This window comes from Monodelphis domestica, chromosome 5 (assembly GCF_027887165.1).
Source record: "Monodelphis domestica isolate mMonDom1 chromosome 5, mMonDom1.pri, whole genome shotgun sequence".
NCBI classification, from domain to species: domain Eukaryota; kingdom Metazoa; phylum Chordata; class Mammalia; order Didelphimorphia; family Didelphidae; genus Monodelphis; species Monodelphis domestica.
Window position 1 is genome coordinate 185,398,144 of NC_077231.1, and position 16,762 is coordinate 185,414,905.

General features: G+C 33.6%; 1 protein-coding gene across 1 annotated transcript in view; it reads left to right on the forward strand.

Moving 5' to 3' along the window:
- The window catches only part of CFTR (CF transmembrane conductance regulator), a 204,836-nt gene that overhangs the window by 45,322 nt on the left and 142,752 nt on the right, over window positions 1-16,762 (forward strand). Inside the window, exons 4-7 of the mRNA XM_056799582.1 lie at window positions 8,026-8,241; window positions 11,578-11,667; window positions 12,490-12,653; window positions 13,900-14,025. Of these exons, the coding sequence (XP_056655560.1) occupies window positions 8,026-8,241; window positions 11,578-11,667; window positions 12,490-12,653; window positions 13,900-14,025 (596 nt within the window). The remainder of the gene's footprint in view (window positions 1-8,025; window positions 8,242-11,577; window positions 11,668-12,489; window positions 12,654-13,899; window positions 14,026-16,762) is intronic.

A 16,762-nucleotide genomic window follows, 5' to 3' on the forward strand; every position in this document is an offset into this window, starting at 1 on the left:
TTTTTGTGTTAAATTTTCTCAAAAAGATGTTCCATTTATGTTTTGCATGATAATACACGAATAACCCAGATTGAATTGCTTGCCAGCTCTGGGAGAGGGAAGGAAAGGTAAGAGGTAGATAATTTGGATCATGCAACTCTGGAAAACATATGGAAATTTATAATTACATGTAATTGGTAAAAAATAAATTAAATATCAAAACTTTTAAAATGAAAAAAAATTTCTACTAAGGTTTAGAAGAATGTGTTATTTTGTTGGAAGGAGTACTCATAAAGATGAAATCATGGATCTTTGAAGTGCTGAACAACATTACAAAAATGACAAGAAGAAAGCTACAGTAGTCACAAGAAGCTTCAAACTCAAAACAGGTTATTAATTGGATAATGTTCTAGTACTTGGAAAGTAAAGTTGATTTGTGGGGAGGGGAAGAGAAGGTTTCCTTTTTGGTATATCTTATGTATGTCATAAACCTCCCCAGTTCACAGGATCATTGTTTGTTTGTTTGTTTGTTTTGTAATGAGAAGGTCCTTTAAGGTTATCTGATGCAATTCACTGTCCAATTTGTGTTTTCTGAACCTCAATTTCCTGGCACCAAATAAATTTTCCAGGATTGTATAAAGTTCACTACTGTTCTTCAGTTGTCAAGATTCACTTTTTTTTTGTTTTTTTTTTTTTTAAATGAAGATCACTCTTGTTTTACACTGTAAAAAACAAAGAACAAATATTACTACCATCAAAAACCAGGGCAACTGACTTATTGGACTGGCATCTTAGCTGCTGTGTACAACAACCCTGAAGACATAGCTAATCTTTTCTTCCATAATGTTGCTGCCTACAGTCTTCTAGGAAAATTGTAACTTGTTAGTGTTTGTAAAGCTAGTCCATTCTCTTGATGTTACAGAGCTCTTAGAAGGAAACAGTAGTATTGATCTAGGTGTGATCTCTTTTTGGCACACTACTACAACTTTTGGAGTCTTTTATTCATGTTTGTCTTTATGCTTTTCTGTTTTTGGTGGGTCCCTAAATTAGTTTGAAATTGATGAATGCAGTGCAAGATTTATGCATGTGCTAAGTAAGTTATATCTTAAGGTCTCACATTATGAGCTTGCTTCTAAGATACATCAGAAATAATGGTATCAGCCTCTAAACCTTGACCTCATTGAGGGCTTCAGTCTGTGTTACTTCAGTCTGTGTATAGGTCCTAGATTAATCTTTGTCATAAGGTCAGTTGCATCCTTGACAAGATCCTCTGAGCCATTCTTTATTCTTTCACATATGTCTGTGTTAGAGTTGACAGTAAGTACCCTGGCAGTCAGAGGTCATGGATCTCAGCAATCTTGTGGCACCTCTTCTGATCCATAAAAATTCCTGACAGCTGTTCAGTGAACACACATGCAAAAGTTTACGAAGATTAAGTCAGGCCAAATTAACTTTGTTGACTTTTGCTGATAAGGTTCTTAAACTGGTAGATCAGTGAAATGTTATAGATGTATGTTTCTAGAAACTTTTTTTGGTGAAGTCTGTTGTGTTGACCAATAGAAAACTATAGAGATATATTGAGTTGCATTCTGAAAGTATATTTATACTTCATTTTATTTTGATTGATCAACAGTGTAAACAACGATTTGTATGAAGATAGAGAAAGCATGCTTATCATGTTTGCAGATGACACAGAAATAAGAATGAGCCATTGGGCGATAAAATGAGAATCCAAGAACATCATGACAGTGAAAATATGAAGGTAGAAGCTCAAAACTATGTCATACTTAGCAGAATATGAAATACAGCTTAGCTAACCTGTTGAGATGGAAAGTGAATAGAAGCAACACTCATAGAAACTTTTACCTAAGTAGGTGAAATTCATTTAACAAGCATTTATTAAACATTTATACTTTAGGAATTGTGTTTGGCACTAGGATATAAAGACAAAAATGAGTTACTGCCTCAAGGACGTTATGTTCACTGCAATTAGCCAGGGAATTTGAACATTGAGGCATGATCAGACCTTGGAATTTTTACTTAAATTGGAACTTCATTGCAGTGATATAGGAGGGAGGGAGATAACAAGTATTTTTAAAGTGCTCATTCTACAGTAGGTACTATACTGAGCCCTTTATACAAATATTATGTCCTTTGATCTTTATAACTTCTGCTTTTATTATCCCTATTTTGTGACTGAGGAAATTGAAGTTGCCAGAGGTTAAAGGACTTGTCCAATGTCACACAGGTAGTAAACATCTGAGGAAGAATTTGAACTGTCTTTCTGACTCCAGACTTAGCACTTTTCTACTGTGCCACCCAAATGCCTGATGTAAGATGGCTATTGTGGTCCAGAGTCTGTAGGATATATGTTTTCCTTCACACATCTGTTTTTGCAGTCTGCAAAAGACTTGAGTTTATATTTCATTTCTGATGTTTACTAACTTTTAAAGCTTAAGCAAATTATTTAATGTCAGTGGGTTTCTTTTTTGTCATCTATAAAATGAAGGGGCTGGACTCTAAGTCTATGATCCTGTGTGTATATATATATATCCCTGGTTACACATTGGGTGTCTATAACAGTGATTACCTTCTGGTGATGAATCATTTTTAGCATCAAAAGAAAATGGAATTATGATGCTACTTGCTCTGGGATCAGTTGCTGATGTATGTCTGATAGGACCTGTGACTATTTCCTTTACTTCACTTTCATTATCCTGGAAGAAGCTGAAGATTTGGCTATTCACGTGAAGAAATTTTGAAGGAACTAGTGATATTTAGGTTAAAAAAAAGAAGACTTAAGAACATTAGAAATATTTTGAACTATTTGAATGGTTGTTAGCTACAAGAGGTATTAAACAGTTCTAATTATTCCAGAAGACAGAAGTAGAACCAGTGGTTAGAAGTAATAGTAAGGCAAATTTCAGCTCAGTATTAGGCAGAACTTCTTAACAATTAGAAATTATTTATTTTTTTTAAAGAAATGGTCTGCCTCATGAGTTACTTAGTCCCTTACTACTGAAATGTAGAGGTAGAAGTTTGAACACTACTTCTCTGGGATAGCATGGTGAGGAATTTTTATCCAGTGGGAAATTTTGCAAATTTACCTTCTAAATGTAAATGTTTTTGTAAGTTTCCTTTATTTTTTATGGTAAAATGGGATAGTTTTTACTCATGCCATCTTCCTGTAGTGTGAGGACAGTGTATTATAAATCTTCAAGTGTTATGTAATTCTGAATTGCTAGCATTAGAAGTCTTCTGAATTAACCAAATTAACTCTGAATTAATTAAAGAGTTAAAGAAATGTCACACCAAAAAGATTTGGGAGCCATTCAGGGACACTGAATTCTACCATGTTTGTGTTTGTGTTCAGTGTTGGTAAAGATTAATAACAGAGCCTTGATTCTTATTTCTTATAAATGTATAGTTGCTTATGTTGTTTCATAATGTGGAATCTCAGGAAACTTTGGAAACAAACCCAACAGTGAGACCTGCACACATCAATATGAAAAATCTTCACTTGTGTCTTCATATAGAAAAATTCTGGTTGCACTTTTTCCTCAAGTAGCCAAATATCAAAAATTGATTTTTCCTTAGGCAGACTATGACTCCTATATTTAAATGAAAGATTCCAAATGGGAAATCTAAGTGCTGTCCATCAGTGATTTACACAGTAAACATGAGAGAACATACAGTTTAAAAGATTCAGTGAAAGAAGAACCCCATACATTGTTTGAACAATGTTGCTTTTGTCCTTGAACTGTCAACTGCTTTATGGTTTTTGAGAAGTTTATGGGAGCCTATTTACTGTTTGCAGATGGTCACCTTATCAGAGCTGTCATTACCAAAAATAACCCAGGTTTTTCTCTATAAACATGTCCTCTCCTCTAGTGATACTACCATCGTCTTTGTCAAAACAGTCCATTACTGTTTAAAGGCCAGGAGTTTTATAGTATGTGTTGATTCAAAATTATAACTAATCGAGTAATGCTGGTACATAAAACAGGTGTCCCATTCAGAGGCTGCTAGAGATTTTCTTTCCTTATATGAAACTACAAACAATCTAACTCATCTAAAGGGTTTATTGGAGTAGGAGGTCAAAGGTTGGAAATATAAAGCTAGAAGTGCAGGAGCAGTGGCTGAGACTCTAATCCAAGTTACTTATTAGGAAGTAAAATAAGTGGTTAAGTTATTTCTTTTTTTTTAATTTTATTTTTTTATTGAAACCCTTACCGTCCATCTTGGAGTCAATACTGTATATTGGTTTCAAGGCAGAAGAGTGGCAGGACTAGGAAATGGGGGTCAAGTGACTTGCCCAGGGTCACATAGCTGGGAAGTGTCTGAGGCCAAATTTGAACCCAGGACCTCCCATCTCTAGGCCTGGCTCTCAATCCACTGAGCTACCTAGCTGCCCCCTTTAAGTTTTATTTCTAATAGTAAAATTCTGACTCTTAATATTTAAAATTGCAGCTGTCAGAGTATGATTCTTTTCTTCAGAACACTCTTTTTGGCATTTCATATATAGACAACATCCATTTCATAGAAATATTTACATTTGAATATGGTTTTGACATTGGCTTTATCAGAAGTTTTGTATTTTTTACCTTGTTTATGCCTAATAACATCAATGATATCATTATTGGGAAATTATTGTGGACTTGAGAGAGTGAGAACTAATTATTTTTTAGAATGAATAGTAAAAAAAAGTGATTTCTTCCAGCACATGCACAATTCATAAGCTTTCCTTAACTGGCATTGATGAGAATGAGAGATATCTGAACTTTTATGAATAGAAGAAATCTAATGAATGTTCAATCAAATAAATGTCAGAGTAGACCAATCACCACTGGAAAAATAAAATCAACACATCTATCCTAATGGAAGTGGATCTTTATTATAAAGATAGTCTGATTTTAAAAAATCAATATAGGGAACAGAAGAGAATTAAGTATTTCTTAGTCCATAAAATCATTAAGTAAAGGAACAGGATAGGGATTAGACCTATGATTTCAATGGTATGTGGAACTCTCAGGTTATAAAAGTTCTTCTGCAAATATAAATAATATTTAGAAACTGCTAAGTACAATGCAAATCAGGCAGATGCTTAACAAATGCTTCCTTCTTTCCTTCTCTGAAATTTAATTTCTTGAAGAAATGCCTTTGGCACTGAGAGTTTAAATGATTTGCCCAGGTCACACAGTTAGTTTCTGTCAGAGGCAGGTCAGCTCGGTATCCACTTTGGCACTCTGTATGAGCTATTTAATTATTGAAAATAACGGTGAGAGGTTGAATGACATGCACAAATATTTTTAGTGAGTATAATCATCTGTGAATTATTAGCTTTTCATACATGTAGATAGTATATAGTTGATCTGAGAATACTTAATCCTTTACACAGTGAAATTATGGGCATGGACCTTTGTGAGAGAGACAAAGTTCTCATGGAAGTGGATTTTCACATTGGCTCTGCATTGACTGACAAGCAAGAGCTTTGAGATGTATATCAACTCCTCCTTGGTCCCTATGTGTTCCCATACAGGGAGGCTGAGTTCATGACAAACTCTTGAGTCAAGATAAATTTCCTAGGTAGTCTATGAAAGTTAGAAATGATCCTACCGATTCTTTTTATAACTCATATCTAAGGTAGAGAATGTTCTGGTTATTCTCAAATAAATTGGGCTTAAAGAAAGTAGGTATAGTCATTTCTAGTTTCTTTTTTTAGGCCAGCCAGGAAGGGAAATTTTACCCAACTTAGTCAACAATCATCTTCAACACAATTCCCTAGGCAAAGAGACACACACAAATCAGTCAGGAGATGCCAAGCATACCAAAGCACTTGTCCTTCAATGCTGAGCCAGAATGAAAATGTCCAGTTCTATGGGAAATTTCCTTTTCTGAAAAATAACATTTATCTATAATTTCATGAAGGAGATTGAGGAACTCTGTTCATCTGGGGTCTAATGATAACTTTCACTATGCCTGAATAACCTTTCGACACTCATTAGATTGTTGGTTTTTAGCATCAGAGGGGAAAAAGTATTGATCTCAGGCTTAGGTTGTGTAATTATTTTTCTTAAAGGTATCAAAGTATAATAAAAAACATCAGGTATAGAATTAGAAAACTATAGATTTGAATACTGACTACTACTAATTTTCTGCTTAACCACTTAAGTTATCTGAACCTCAGTTTCATCATTTGTCAAACAGGAGAAAAGGCTTTATAAACTCTAAAACACTGTGAAAATATAAATAATGATCACTGTTATTTTAAAAATGAAATTGGGTGGCTTTATTATAGTATACAGGACACTGGATTTGAAGTCAAGAGACCAGAATGCTCACTCTACTCCTTACCACCAGTTTGACTTTGAGTGAATTGAATGATTTTACCTTTGTGAGACCCAATTTTCTCATGATCATAAGTAGTGTCTTAGACCAAGTAAGCATTAGAGGATTTTTCAAATTTAAATAATAGGAAACCATGATTTTGCCTTATGTTTCTTTAAAATACTATACTTGTTCATGGAACATGTGGTAAAATAGGCTCTTTGTTTAAACAGCCTACAACTTAGAGGACAAAGTGCTTCTTCATTGGATGATCATAAAATGGTTCTAAGCTCTTGTATGTTTTGGCTAAATAAGACTAGGATAGAACTGCCAGCTAGCCTGTTTTAGAGAGTTATATGGAAAATATGTATATATTCTATATAGAGAAATAAAGAAAGGCTTAAAGGAGAAGTTCCTGGTAGGTGAAGATCATTGGAACATAAGTTTAGAATGGAAAGGGATTTGTAGACCATTTTCATTTTACAGATGAGGAACCTGATGCTCAAAGTAGTTGACTTGCTCCCAATCCTATGTACAGAACAGAAACAGGAGTTACATTGTGCAATGCCTAAGGTTGAGAACTCAAAGCTACCTTGGACGATTCATATTTTTACTTAAGGTTTTATTTTTAATCAAGCCTCATTTTCTCATTTAGTACCTTTCTTCCTTTTCCCCTAGTCCTATTTTAGATCCATCCATAGTTAGTTTAGTAAGCTAAAGGAGAAATGAAATTAGTCATAAGAATGACATTTTGGAGGAAAAAATTAAAGCATTTGATCCAAAACTCAAGTGATGCAGTTTTATATGGTGATATTTGGGATCATGATTGTACTTACTATTAGAAATAAATCCTGGAGACTTCTCTCTTTTATCCTTCTCTGCCAGAAAACTAGCTCTATTAATTAAGAAGGCAGACCTATAAGATAAAACATGGTAATTAATGAGGATTATTTTTCAATAAATTAAAAAGAACTCATATAAAGAAAAGCTTATCCTTTAAAGTAACCTTGCCCCGCCCCCCCCCCCCCCCCAAGAAACTCTAAATCGAAGTTTCTTAACCTGGGCTCCACATAGAATTCATAGATAGATTTCAGGGGATTCCAGGAACTTGAATAGGAGAAAAAAAACACATTTTAATTTTCACTAGAGAATAATGAAAATTAAGTCTTCCCTTCAATTAAAAAAATTTTTTTTCTGAAAGAGTTGGCTTCAACAGACTGCCAAACCAGTCCATGACAAAATAAGGTTAAAAACCCCTGCTTTGGATTCTCTTCAGCAATGTTGCTATTGCTCAAAACATTTTGGGGAACTTATCTCTTATCTTTGTCTTCAGGTCCAGTTTAGCAGTCACCCAAGAAAACTCACATCATGATTTCGTAGTCCGGCCTTAAAACAAAAACAAACAATTTTTATCACTCGGTTTGTTTATTTACTCTTTTCATCCAGTTTGTCTCTAAAAGATTTTGGAGGGGGTGAACCCTCATCTGCTGATAAATCAAATCTATTCTCAAAAGATAAATATGAGGATATGTCAAAACAGATATAGCAAGGCATATCCCAGATGTGGATTTCTGCCCAATCCCATCTTAAGCCCTCTCTATAATATGGATCTTTTTAGATGGATACTTTAAGGCTATTTATGATGTCAACACAAGACAACTGCAATTTACCTTTTTATATGTGTGTCTGTTTTTTTTTTCTTTTCTTCTGCCTCTACAGGAAGTAACCAAAGCAGTACAGCCTCTATTACTGGGAAGAATCATAGCCTCCTATGATCCTGACAACGAAGTAGAACGTGCCATTGCAATATATCTAGGCATAGGCCTGTGCCTTCTCTTTATAGTGAGGACACTTCTTCTACACCCTGCCATCTTTGGCCTTCATCACATGGGAATGCAGATGAGAATAGCCCTGTTTAGTCTGATTTACAAAAAGGTAATTAATTCAAATGTCTTTTTTATAATCATCCTTACTTTCTTACTTTCCATCTTAGAATCAATACTGTCTGTAGATTGATTGGTACCAAAGCAGAAAAGCTGTTAGTGCTAGGCAATTGGGATTAAGTGATTTGCCCAAGATCTCACTGATAGGAAGTTTTAAGGCTAGATTTTAACCCAGGACCTCCTGTCTCTAGTCCTAGGCCATCTAGCTGCCCCTCAAATGTCTTTGAAAAATACCTGACACATTACAGTAAAGTCCACTTTGGTACATGTTAGGAATGAATCCTGTTGATCTAATATCTTTTTAGATGACATGAAGTCAGCAGATAGAAATAAAGGTTTGAATTTTAAAATACAATAAAAACAAATAAATAAAATAAGCTTAATGATTTAAAATCCATCTATTTCTTCCTTCTTTTCCTTCTTTTTTCTCTTCTTTATCTTTGTTCTCTTCCTTTAAGAAAAAACAAATAAACCTTACCTAATGTGTTAGAATTGATATTAATTATAATTTCCAAGGCAGAAGAACAGCAAGGGCTAGGTGATGGGATTTAAGTGACTTGATTGGATTTAAGTGACTTGTCCAGGGTTACACAGCTAGGATGTATCTAAGGCCACATTTGAACCAAGGACCTCTCATTTCTAGGCCTTGCTCTCAAATCCATCCAACTATCTAGCAGCCCTTCATTCTCTTCCTTTTGACATATAATTATCTAAAAGAATACAGATACCTGGAAGGCAGAGATTTTTTTCATTTTTTTTGTCTTTGTATCCCTAGCAGCTAGCAAAGTGCCTTGCCCCATAGTAGGTGCTCAGTCAGAGGTTATCAAACTGAATTGAACTGAACCATTTCCATATATGCTAGGGTCTGGTTGCTAATATCATTAAACATCAATATCAAAATGAGTTACATTAAAATTTTGTCCACATAATCTAACATTGCTGTAGCACATCACAGTCCTCTAAGATAGATGTCACCTTAGAAAGCATCTAGTCCCATTCCCTTATTTAGACGAAGAAGCTGATGCCCAAAGAGACAAGTGGCTTGCCTGATGTCACGGAGATAGTAACTCAAGATTTGAACCCACATCTCCTGATTTCAGATGCAACATTGGTACTTCTCTACTGTATTCTTCTGCTTCAGATCTTAAGGCAATAAATTTCTTTGCTAAGTGGAGGAAGGCTAATGCATGTCCTATTGTCCCATTAATTTTTTTGTTTCCCATTAAAGTACATAGAAATCAGCATCAGAATTCAATTCAATTAATATTTAAATAACATCATATTTATGTAATAGATAATGATTTTATTTATTATTTTAATATTATGTGTGATATTTTATTTTACTGTTGATATGTTATAATCATACAATATTATATAAAATATTACAATAAACTAAATTATTTAATATTAACTGATAGAATTAAAGAAAATGTATTATATCTTAAATTCTAAAAAAGAATCATTATAAACTATAACAGTAAAATCAACAATTGGCATGTTGTTATAGAATGAAACGGGGCTTGATTTAACCCTGCAAATCTCTTTATTCACCCTTTAGGCTAAAGTTTATAGTGGGAAAAGGAGAACACATTTTCTTTCTAAATCAGATCACGACAGATATAGTTCTCTTGTGTTAACTAGTATTAGAAAAATACCAATGCTGTAATCCTCAGTTTAAAAACTTATCTGAACACTGTCTTGTGAGAAGAATTTCTAATATATTTTTCTGGAGTTTAGAGTCTACACAATATGGACATCAGAGAAAACAATATCATAAAGAATATACTGATTTGTAAATGTATCCATAAATAATATGTACATGTTATCATTCTTTTCCCATAGGTCCTTGCCAAATTATTTTATCTCGGCTGCCTCACCCTTATGGCATCCATAGTTATCATCATTAAAATAGTATATTGAGCATGCATGACACTAGTTTAGGCATTATACTTGACCCTGAGTTAGACCTACCATGGCCTCACCCTTTTGCATGCCCAGCCAGTTTTTACTCATATGGCAACCAGCCACCTACCACTCCCAACTCCAGTCTTGTCTTCTCCACACCATTCCAACTTATATGATAGAATAAGTTGTTCTGTGTTTCAATTTCTGTAACCTGGCAACATCTTAAATTATAATTTAACTACTAGTCATAGATACTAATAAAATAAAACAACAAAACAATTCCAGCTTCTTTAATTATGTCATCATGAATAGATATTTTAAAGTGGAAGAATAAATAAAGTAAGTATAAAATATGGTCCTTACCCTCAAAAATCTATCAGTCTTTTAAAGAACATTGTTCTTCTATCTCAAAGGGTAATTGTGAAGATCAAGTGATATAATAATTATATATTACATTTTGTACTTTATATTATATATAGATACATTCATACCACTGATTATATTTCAGTATTAATATGCTGTTGCTAATGGCATTTAGAATTTAATTTCACAGAGCAGGTAGACATTTCTAATTGAAATTATTAAATGAAAAATTTTAATTAAAACATCTAGAATAGGTCAGAGTCTAGATATTTTTACCACAGGATTTTGGTATATCTAGCATATTTTTAATGTAAGTGCTATCTCTGTTGATACAAGCTGCAACTTATTTTGCTTCTCATCATATTAAAATCTTGTCCATGTACTTGCATAACTTCTCCATGCTAGAGCCCTTCCTCTAGGTCTTTTAACATTTTGTGAATAGCATTGCATCATTCAGGCTTCACCAAAAGTAGCTTGTTGGAGGGTGGGACCTGTTTATTTCATTTTTGCTTTTGGATCATTAGCAAGTAGCATGGTGCTTGGCACATTTTTTCTTTTATAATATCAATCATTAATTGATGATATTTTTTCTACTCTGTTGTGCATTTAAAATATTAATGATCTATGTATAATTAAAATTAAATAATTTTATTAGCAGAATGACTATAAAATAAAAAAAATAATGCTGAGATTCTAATCAAGAATATCCACTAACTTCTCTTATATATTTCCAAAAATATGCATGTATAACTTATTTATATATAGATATTTAAATGTAGTCATTCATGCATTGTGATGTGGAAATCCTTATAAATGGAGAAGGGAAAGGATTTATTTACTGTATATATTTCAGAAGATTAAAACCTAGTTAACAATGTATAACCACATAAATCTAAAAGATACAAAGTAATTAAAATAATTTCCTATATTCTTTAATAAACAAAGATAGTATGTTAAATATAACACCTGTTTTATCATCTTGCTAATTATTGCTAGTAATGTTATGATACTTTGTTTTATGTCACTTTAAGCCCAATTCTTTTCCTTTTTTCCTCTTCAGACCTTAAAACTGTCAAGCCGTGTTCTAGATAAAATAAGCACTGGACAGCTTATCAGTCTCCTTTCCAACAATCTGAACAAGTTTGATGAAGTATGTAGCTGCTCATTTAATCTTTTGTGCATGTCATATCCCAGAATTAATGTAAACAACTACACATCTTCACGAAACTCATGGCTTGGAGCTTTCCTGAGTCAGATAACAGCAATGTGTGGTTGAACCCTGATTATTATGAAATTCTGATCTTGCCCCACTCAGCCCTATTTCCTCTGGTTGAACCAAAAAGTGTTCCAGAATGGGATTAGCTTGGAGTCTGTGGTATTACACAATTCAGAAGGAACTTCAGCATGGGTACTGGCTTCTTAGTAAGCAAATTTACTGAGTTCAGGTCTTTCTTCCCTTCCTAATTCCATTTTTTGTCTGCCTATCATACCCTGATCATTTTTTAATCAGACCCTTCTATTAAGTGATGTGCATTGGTCCTTATAATGATTAAGCTTTTACTAGGTCATAGAATTATACAAATATGTGATTCCAAGGATCTGGAGATCTATTGTGCCCCTGTGCCCTAGCTAGTGTTGTTGATGTTTTTTTTTTTAATCAAGTCATCAGTATACTATTTAAAACAAATTTTTGACATACTAAATATTCAAAGCATTAAATTCTAAACTTAAGCGAGTGTAACATTTTCTTGTGGAAGTACTCAGAGATATGCGACATGAGACTGAGGTATGGATGTGGAATGTAAATGTACATTGTTATGTTCTCAATGTAATTAATTCCTAGACTGCAATACACTCAGACCTTCAGCGTTTTAGATAGTATCATTTCACTATGCTCTCTTTCTAACATGCTTTGGTGGGATACCACTTCCAAGCTTGTGCTTTCCTTTTTTTTTAACTGTGAATTTTTCAGGGGCTGGCCCTGGCACATTTTGTCTGGATTGTACCTTTACAAGTGGTGCTCCTGATGGGACTTCTTTGGGATTTGCTACAAGCCTCAGCATTTTGTGGACTTGCTTTCCTAATAGTACTTGCTCTGTTCCAAGCCTGGTTAGGACAAATGATGATGAAATACAGGTGATAATGCTTTTTTCCCCCCCAAAATCCTCCATTTTCTTTATAGTGTTTGTAAAAAAGGACACTGACACACTATTAGGCCTATATTATATTGTTACTTAAACTAGAGTTTCATTAAGTAGGAATTATTATAAGAATATCAATATAACTTATGATCACATAGCATTTTATATTTGTTAATCTATTGAATAGCTCTTGAAAAATCAATGAAAAGGAATATAGTTTCTATAAATTAGAAAATGCACATAAGAGGCATCAATTATATATACATAATGTAGAAAATCTCACTTATCAAATTGGATTCCAGTGACTTTTCCTAGGCTCCCTAGTTCTTTTTTCCCTGTTCTTTCAAATGATGATTAGTATAATACTTAAATATTATATTATCACTGACATGTTATATAGGCAGGATGGTGAATCTATGGCACAGATGCCAAAGATGGCACACAGAGACTTCTTTGTGGACATGCACAGTCACCCACCAGAGTTGTTACTAGAAAGTAGAGGTACTTAGGTGGAGCTTTTCCCTTCCCCTTCTCTATGCACAACTCTCATAACCTGCCCAGAAGCCCAATGAAAGAGCTTATTCCCTCCCCTGAGCAGAGTGCCCAGGCCATTCCCCTCCTTTTCCCCCTCCCTTGTCTGGGGTTAAGGGAGGGTATAGCACTTGATCTCTGGGGGGTGCAGGGGTAGGGTATAGTACGCAATCTGGGGGAGGGCATGGCACACTACATGGTCCCTAAAAGGTTTGTCATCACTGTTATACAGGATTAATACAATCATTAGCTTAATATAGTATTGTTTTGCATTTTGTGACCCAATAATAATGCAACATTGATGAAACTTCTTTGCATTTGTGGTCAAAATGATTCAGCAACTCATAAAGATTATTTAATAAGGCATAAAAGGTACCAAACTGCTTTGATGTGTGGGATGGATATGAATTAACATTCTATACCAGCCATTCCACAAATACCTGAAATAAAATGTAGAATTGTCAAAATCACTTGGAGTTTTTCCCCAAAATGTTAGCTGCTGAGTCCTGTCCTTTTAATATTAAAATCTTTGATTCCTCCAACTACTATGAACAATGATGATTAAATAATGTGAATTATTTGACCAGAGAACCATAGAATATTAGTGTTGGAAGGGCTCTTAGGTATCATTTTGTCTAACAGATATTAGACTATACCACTAAGATCATTCTGAATTTGAACTGACTTAATTTTAATACATTTTTTTTCAGAGAAAGGAGAGCAGGAAAGATAAATGAAAGACTTGTGATAACTTCAGAAATGATTGACAATATACAGTCTGTTAAGGCATATTGCTGGGAGGAGGCAATGGAAAATATGATTGAAAATATAAGAGAGTAAGTTATTTTCTTTTTTATTAAAATTTCCAGATTTGTAGCAATTTTGATTTTTAATATAAAATTTATTAAATAAAATAAATTATACTCACATGATAATTTTATTAAAAATTGATGCAATCAACATTTTAACTAAATAACAAATACTATGAGGTCACATAATAGTCATGTTTAGGTTTTGGATATAAAATGAGACCTAATCATGCCTTTAGTATTAGGAAGTTATATAATTTTGAGAGGCAGCTAGGTGGTGCAGTAGATAGAGTGTCAGACCTGGGGACATGAAGTCTCATTTTTTGTGAGTTCAAATCTAGCCTAAGCACTAGCGGGTAATCACAGAAAAGTCACTTAACCCTGTTTTTCTGTTTCCTCATTTATAAAATAAGCTGGAGAAGAAAATGGCAAATCAATCAAGTATCTTTGCCAAGAAAACCCCAAATGGAGTCACAAAAGATTTGGAAATAACTGAAAAAATGGAACAACAATATAATTATTGGGAAATAGTTAATATTCCTTGTCCAGACATGTGTAAGATTCCACCTGCTTAAAGTTATATGAGACTTATTAAATTGGTAAGATCAGAAGATAGTTTCTCTTTGGTCAATCACTTCCCATTCAGTAGTATAAATTCACCCCTGGTATATTCTGTCAGAATGTACACACGGGTATGATAGCAAGGATTAGCCAAGAAATGAGGAAAACAACAACAAAAAATCTTCAGTTCTGTTTGGCCCCTTTTACTGAAGATAGCAGAAAAGTGGCAAAGGGGCATAAGGTATTTAAGCATCAAATAGTTTTTAGATGGACTATAACCATTAATTGTAGATTTGTCTGAATATCTTAGTTTAAGGACCAGTGAATTGATATATTGTGTTACTGTGAAATAAAGTCTTGAGTTCAAATCCCTCTTCTGACACTAGCAATCTGTGATACTGATAACTTAATACCTCTAAGTTTCAATTTTCTTACCTGTAAAATGAGGAAGTTTGACTCATTGACTCCTGAGGTATCTTCTTGCTCTCGATAAATAATCCTATGACCTTGGAATGGAAATTGTAACTAAATTGAAAGTTGGATTCATAGATTTTTTTTTCCTGGAGAGTCAAAGAAGTTGGTGGAATTAGTTTAATCTGATGCCCAAAGGTAACTCAAAAACATGACTTCAACAAAACACACAGTAAGGCCATCTTGCTCATTGTGAGCACAAGAAAAATGCTGCCATAAAAATAATTTCACCTTATATACAAATTTCCATTTTGGTAGATAAGAAACTGGAGGAAATTGCATGATTGATCCAAGTGAATCCAACATTCAAATGAAATCAACATCTATGATGTTCACTGACTGACACAAGTTGAAATTTCACTTAAGAATACAGTTGGGAATAGCAACACAACTGACATGCATGTAGTATATATAGCTAGCTACACACATTGGAGGCAAATGACTTTAAGAGCCCTTAGAGATTGCTTTTCACATTAGAATGTGAGGGGAAGAAATCACCAGAAGTGGTGATCGAGATGATATCTTCAACTACTCCCACATGTCTCTTTTTCTATCTTGATAAAATCTTTATGAGCATGAACATGTATTGAAGGTATCCTTGGTGAAAATATGAGAAAGCGGCAGGTTTTCATATGTGATCCTCTATAGCAGTCACATACACATGCATGCATGCACAAGTTTGTACATACACATATAGATATCTCGCACATTTTGGGGACTGATAGACAATAAGCTTAGTCTAAATTTGAAAATGAGGAAGGGAGCAGACAGAATCACATTTGGAAAATAGCATAATGTTTTCCAAAGCAAAACTCCATATCTTCAATACAAATGTTCACTTGGCAATGCTAAATAGTTGACTCGTAGAACACTGATTTCTGAAGAGCCAAAGGTACAGGGGGTTCTAAGAACAGCAGAGAACCATAGTCAGTACAAGTAGGCTAAAGCCAATTTCCAATGTTATCCTACATAGATGAAGTGAGAAGTGACATAACAGATATATGTTATTAAGGAAATATATAGTAAAAAAGGAAATGGGCCAGTCATGTGATGAAAGCAAAGTATAACAGATGGACAGCTAAAGTGCTGTAATATTTCTGAAATTTAAATTACTCTAGAGGAATGTCTCTAGTCTTATGTGGATCTTCTATGGGGGATCTCTGATCAAGAATTACACAGGAGTGTATTACAGATCCATTGAATTATACAGTAGATGACTCTTGATTGAATATAATTATTATTCATTAAAATTTAAACAAGATTTGTAAAATAAGTGGCTGCCACATCATTCTCCTTAAAACCATCTAAGTGAGGAAAAAACAATTCAGAATACAGTAAATTAGATATTAACAGGATTGCTTTTGTTGAAGGATCTCAAAATTAATACCTTCATCTCACCAAAACATTTACAAATTCTAGAGAATTGTCATATTTTGACTCCCATTTCATTTTGCTAGTTGGATTAGCACTTAGTTATACGATTAAATTTGAGGTTCAGTAAAATAGATTCAAGTGAATTTTATTTATTTAATAAAACTTAATTTTATTTATGTCTTTTATATGGCTAAATAGATGAAAATACATGTTAAAAGAAAATATTCATTATGATTATGTGGTCCTTGATTATGTACTGACTCAAGATCCATAATTTTATGTAATTTCTTTGCTTTGATCTTTTATGATGACATCCATCATTACAAATTTTTGCCATTGATGTAGACTTTAATCCCTC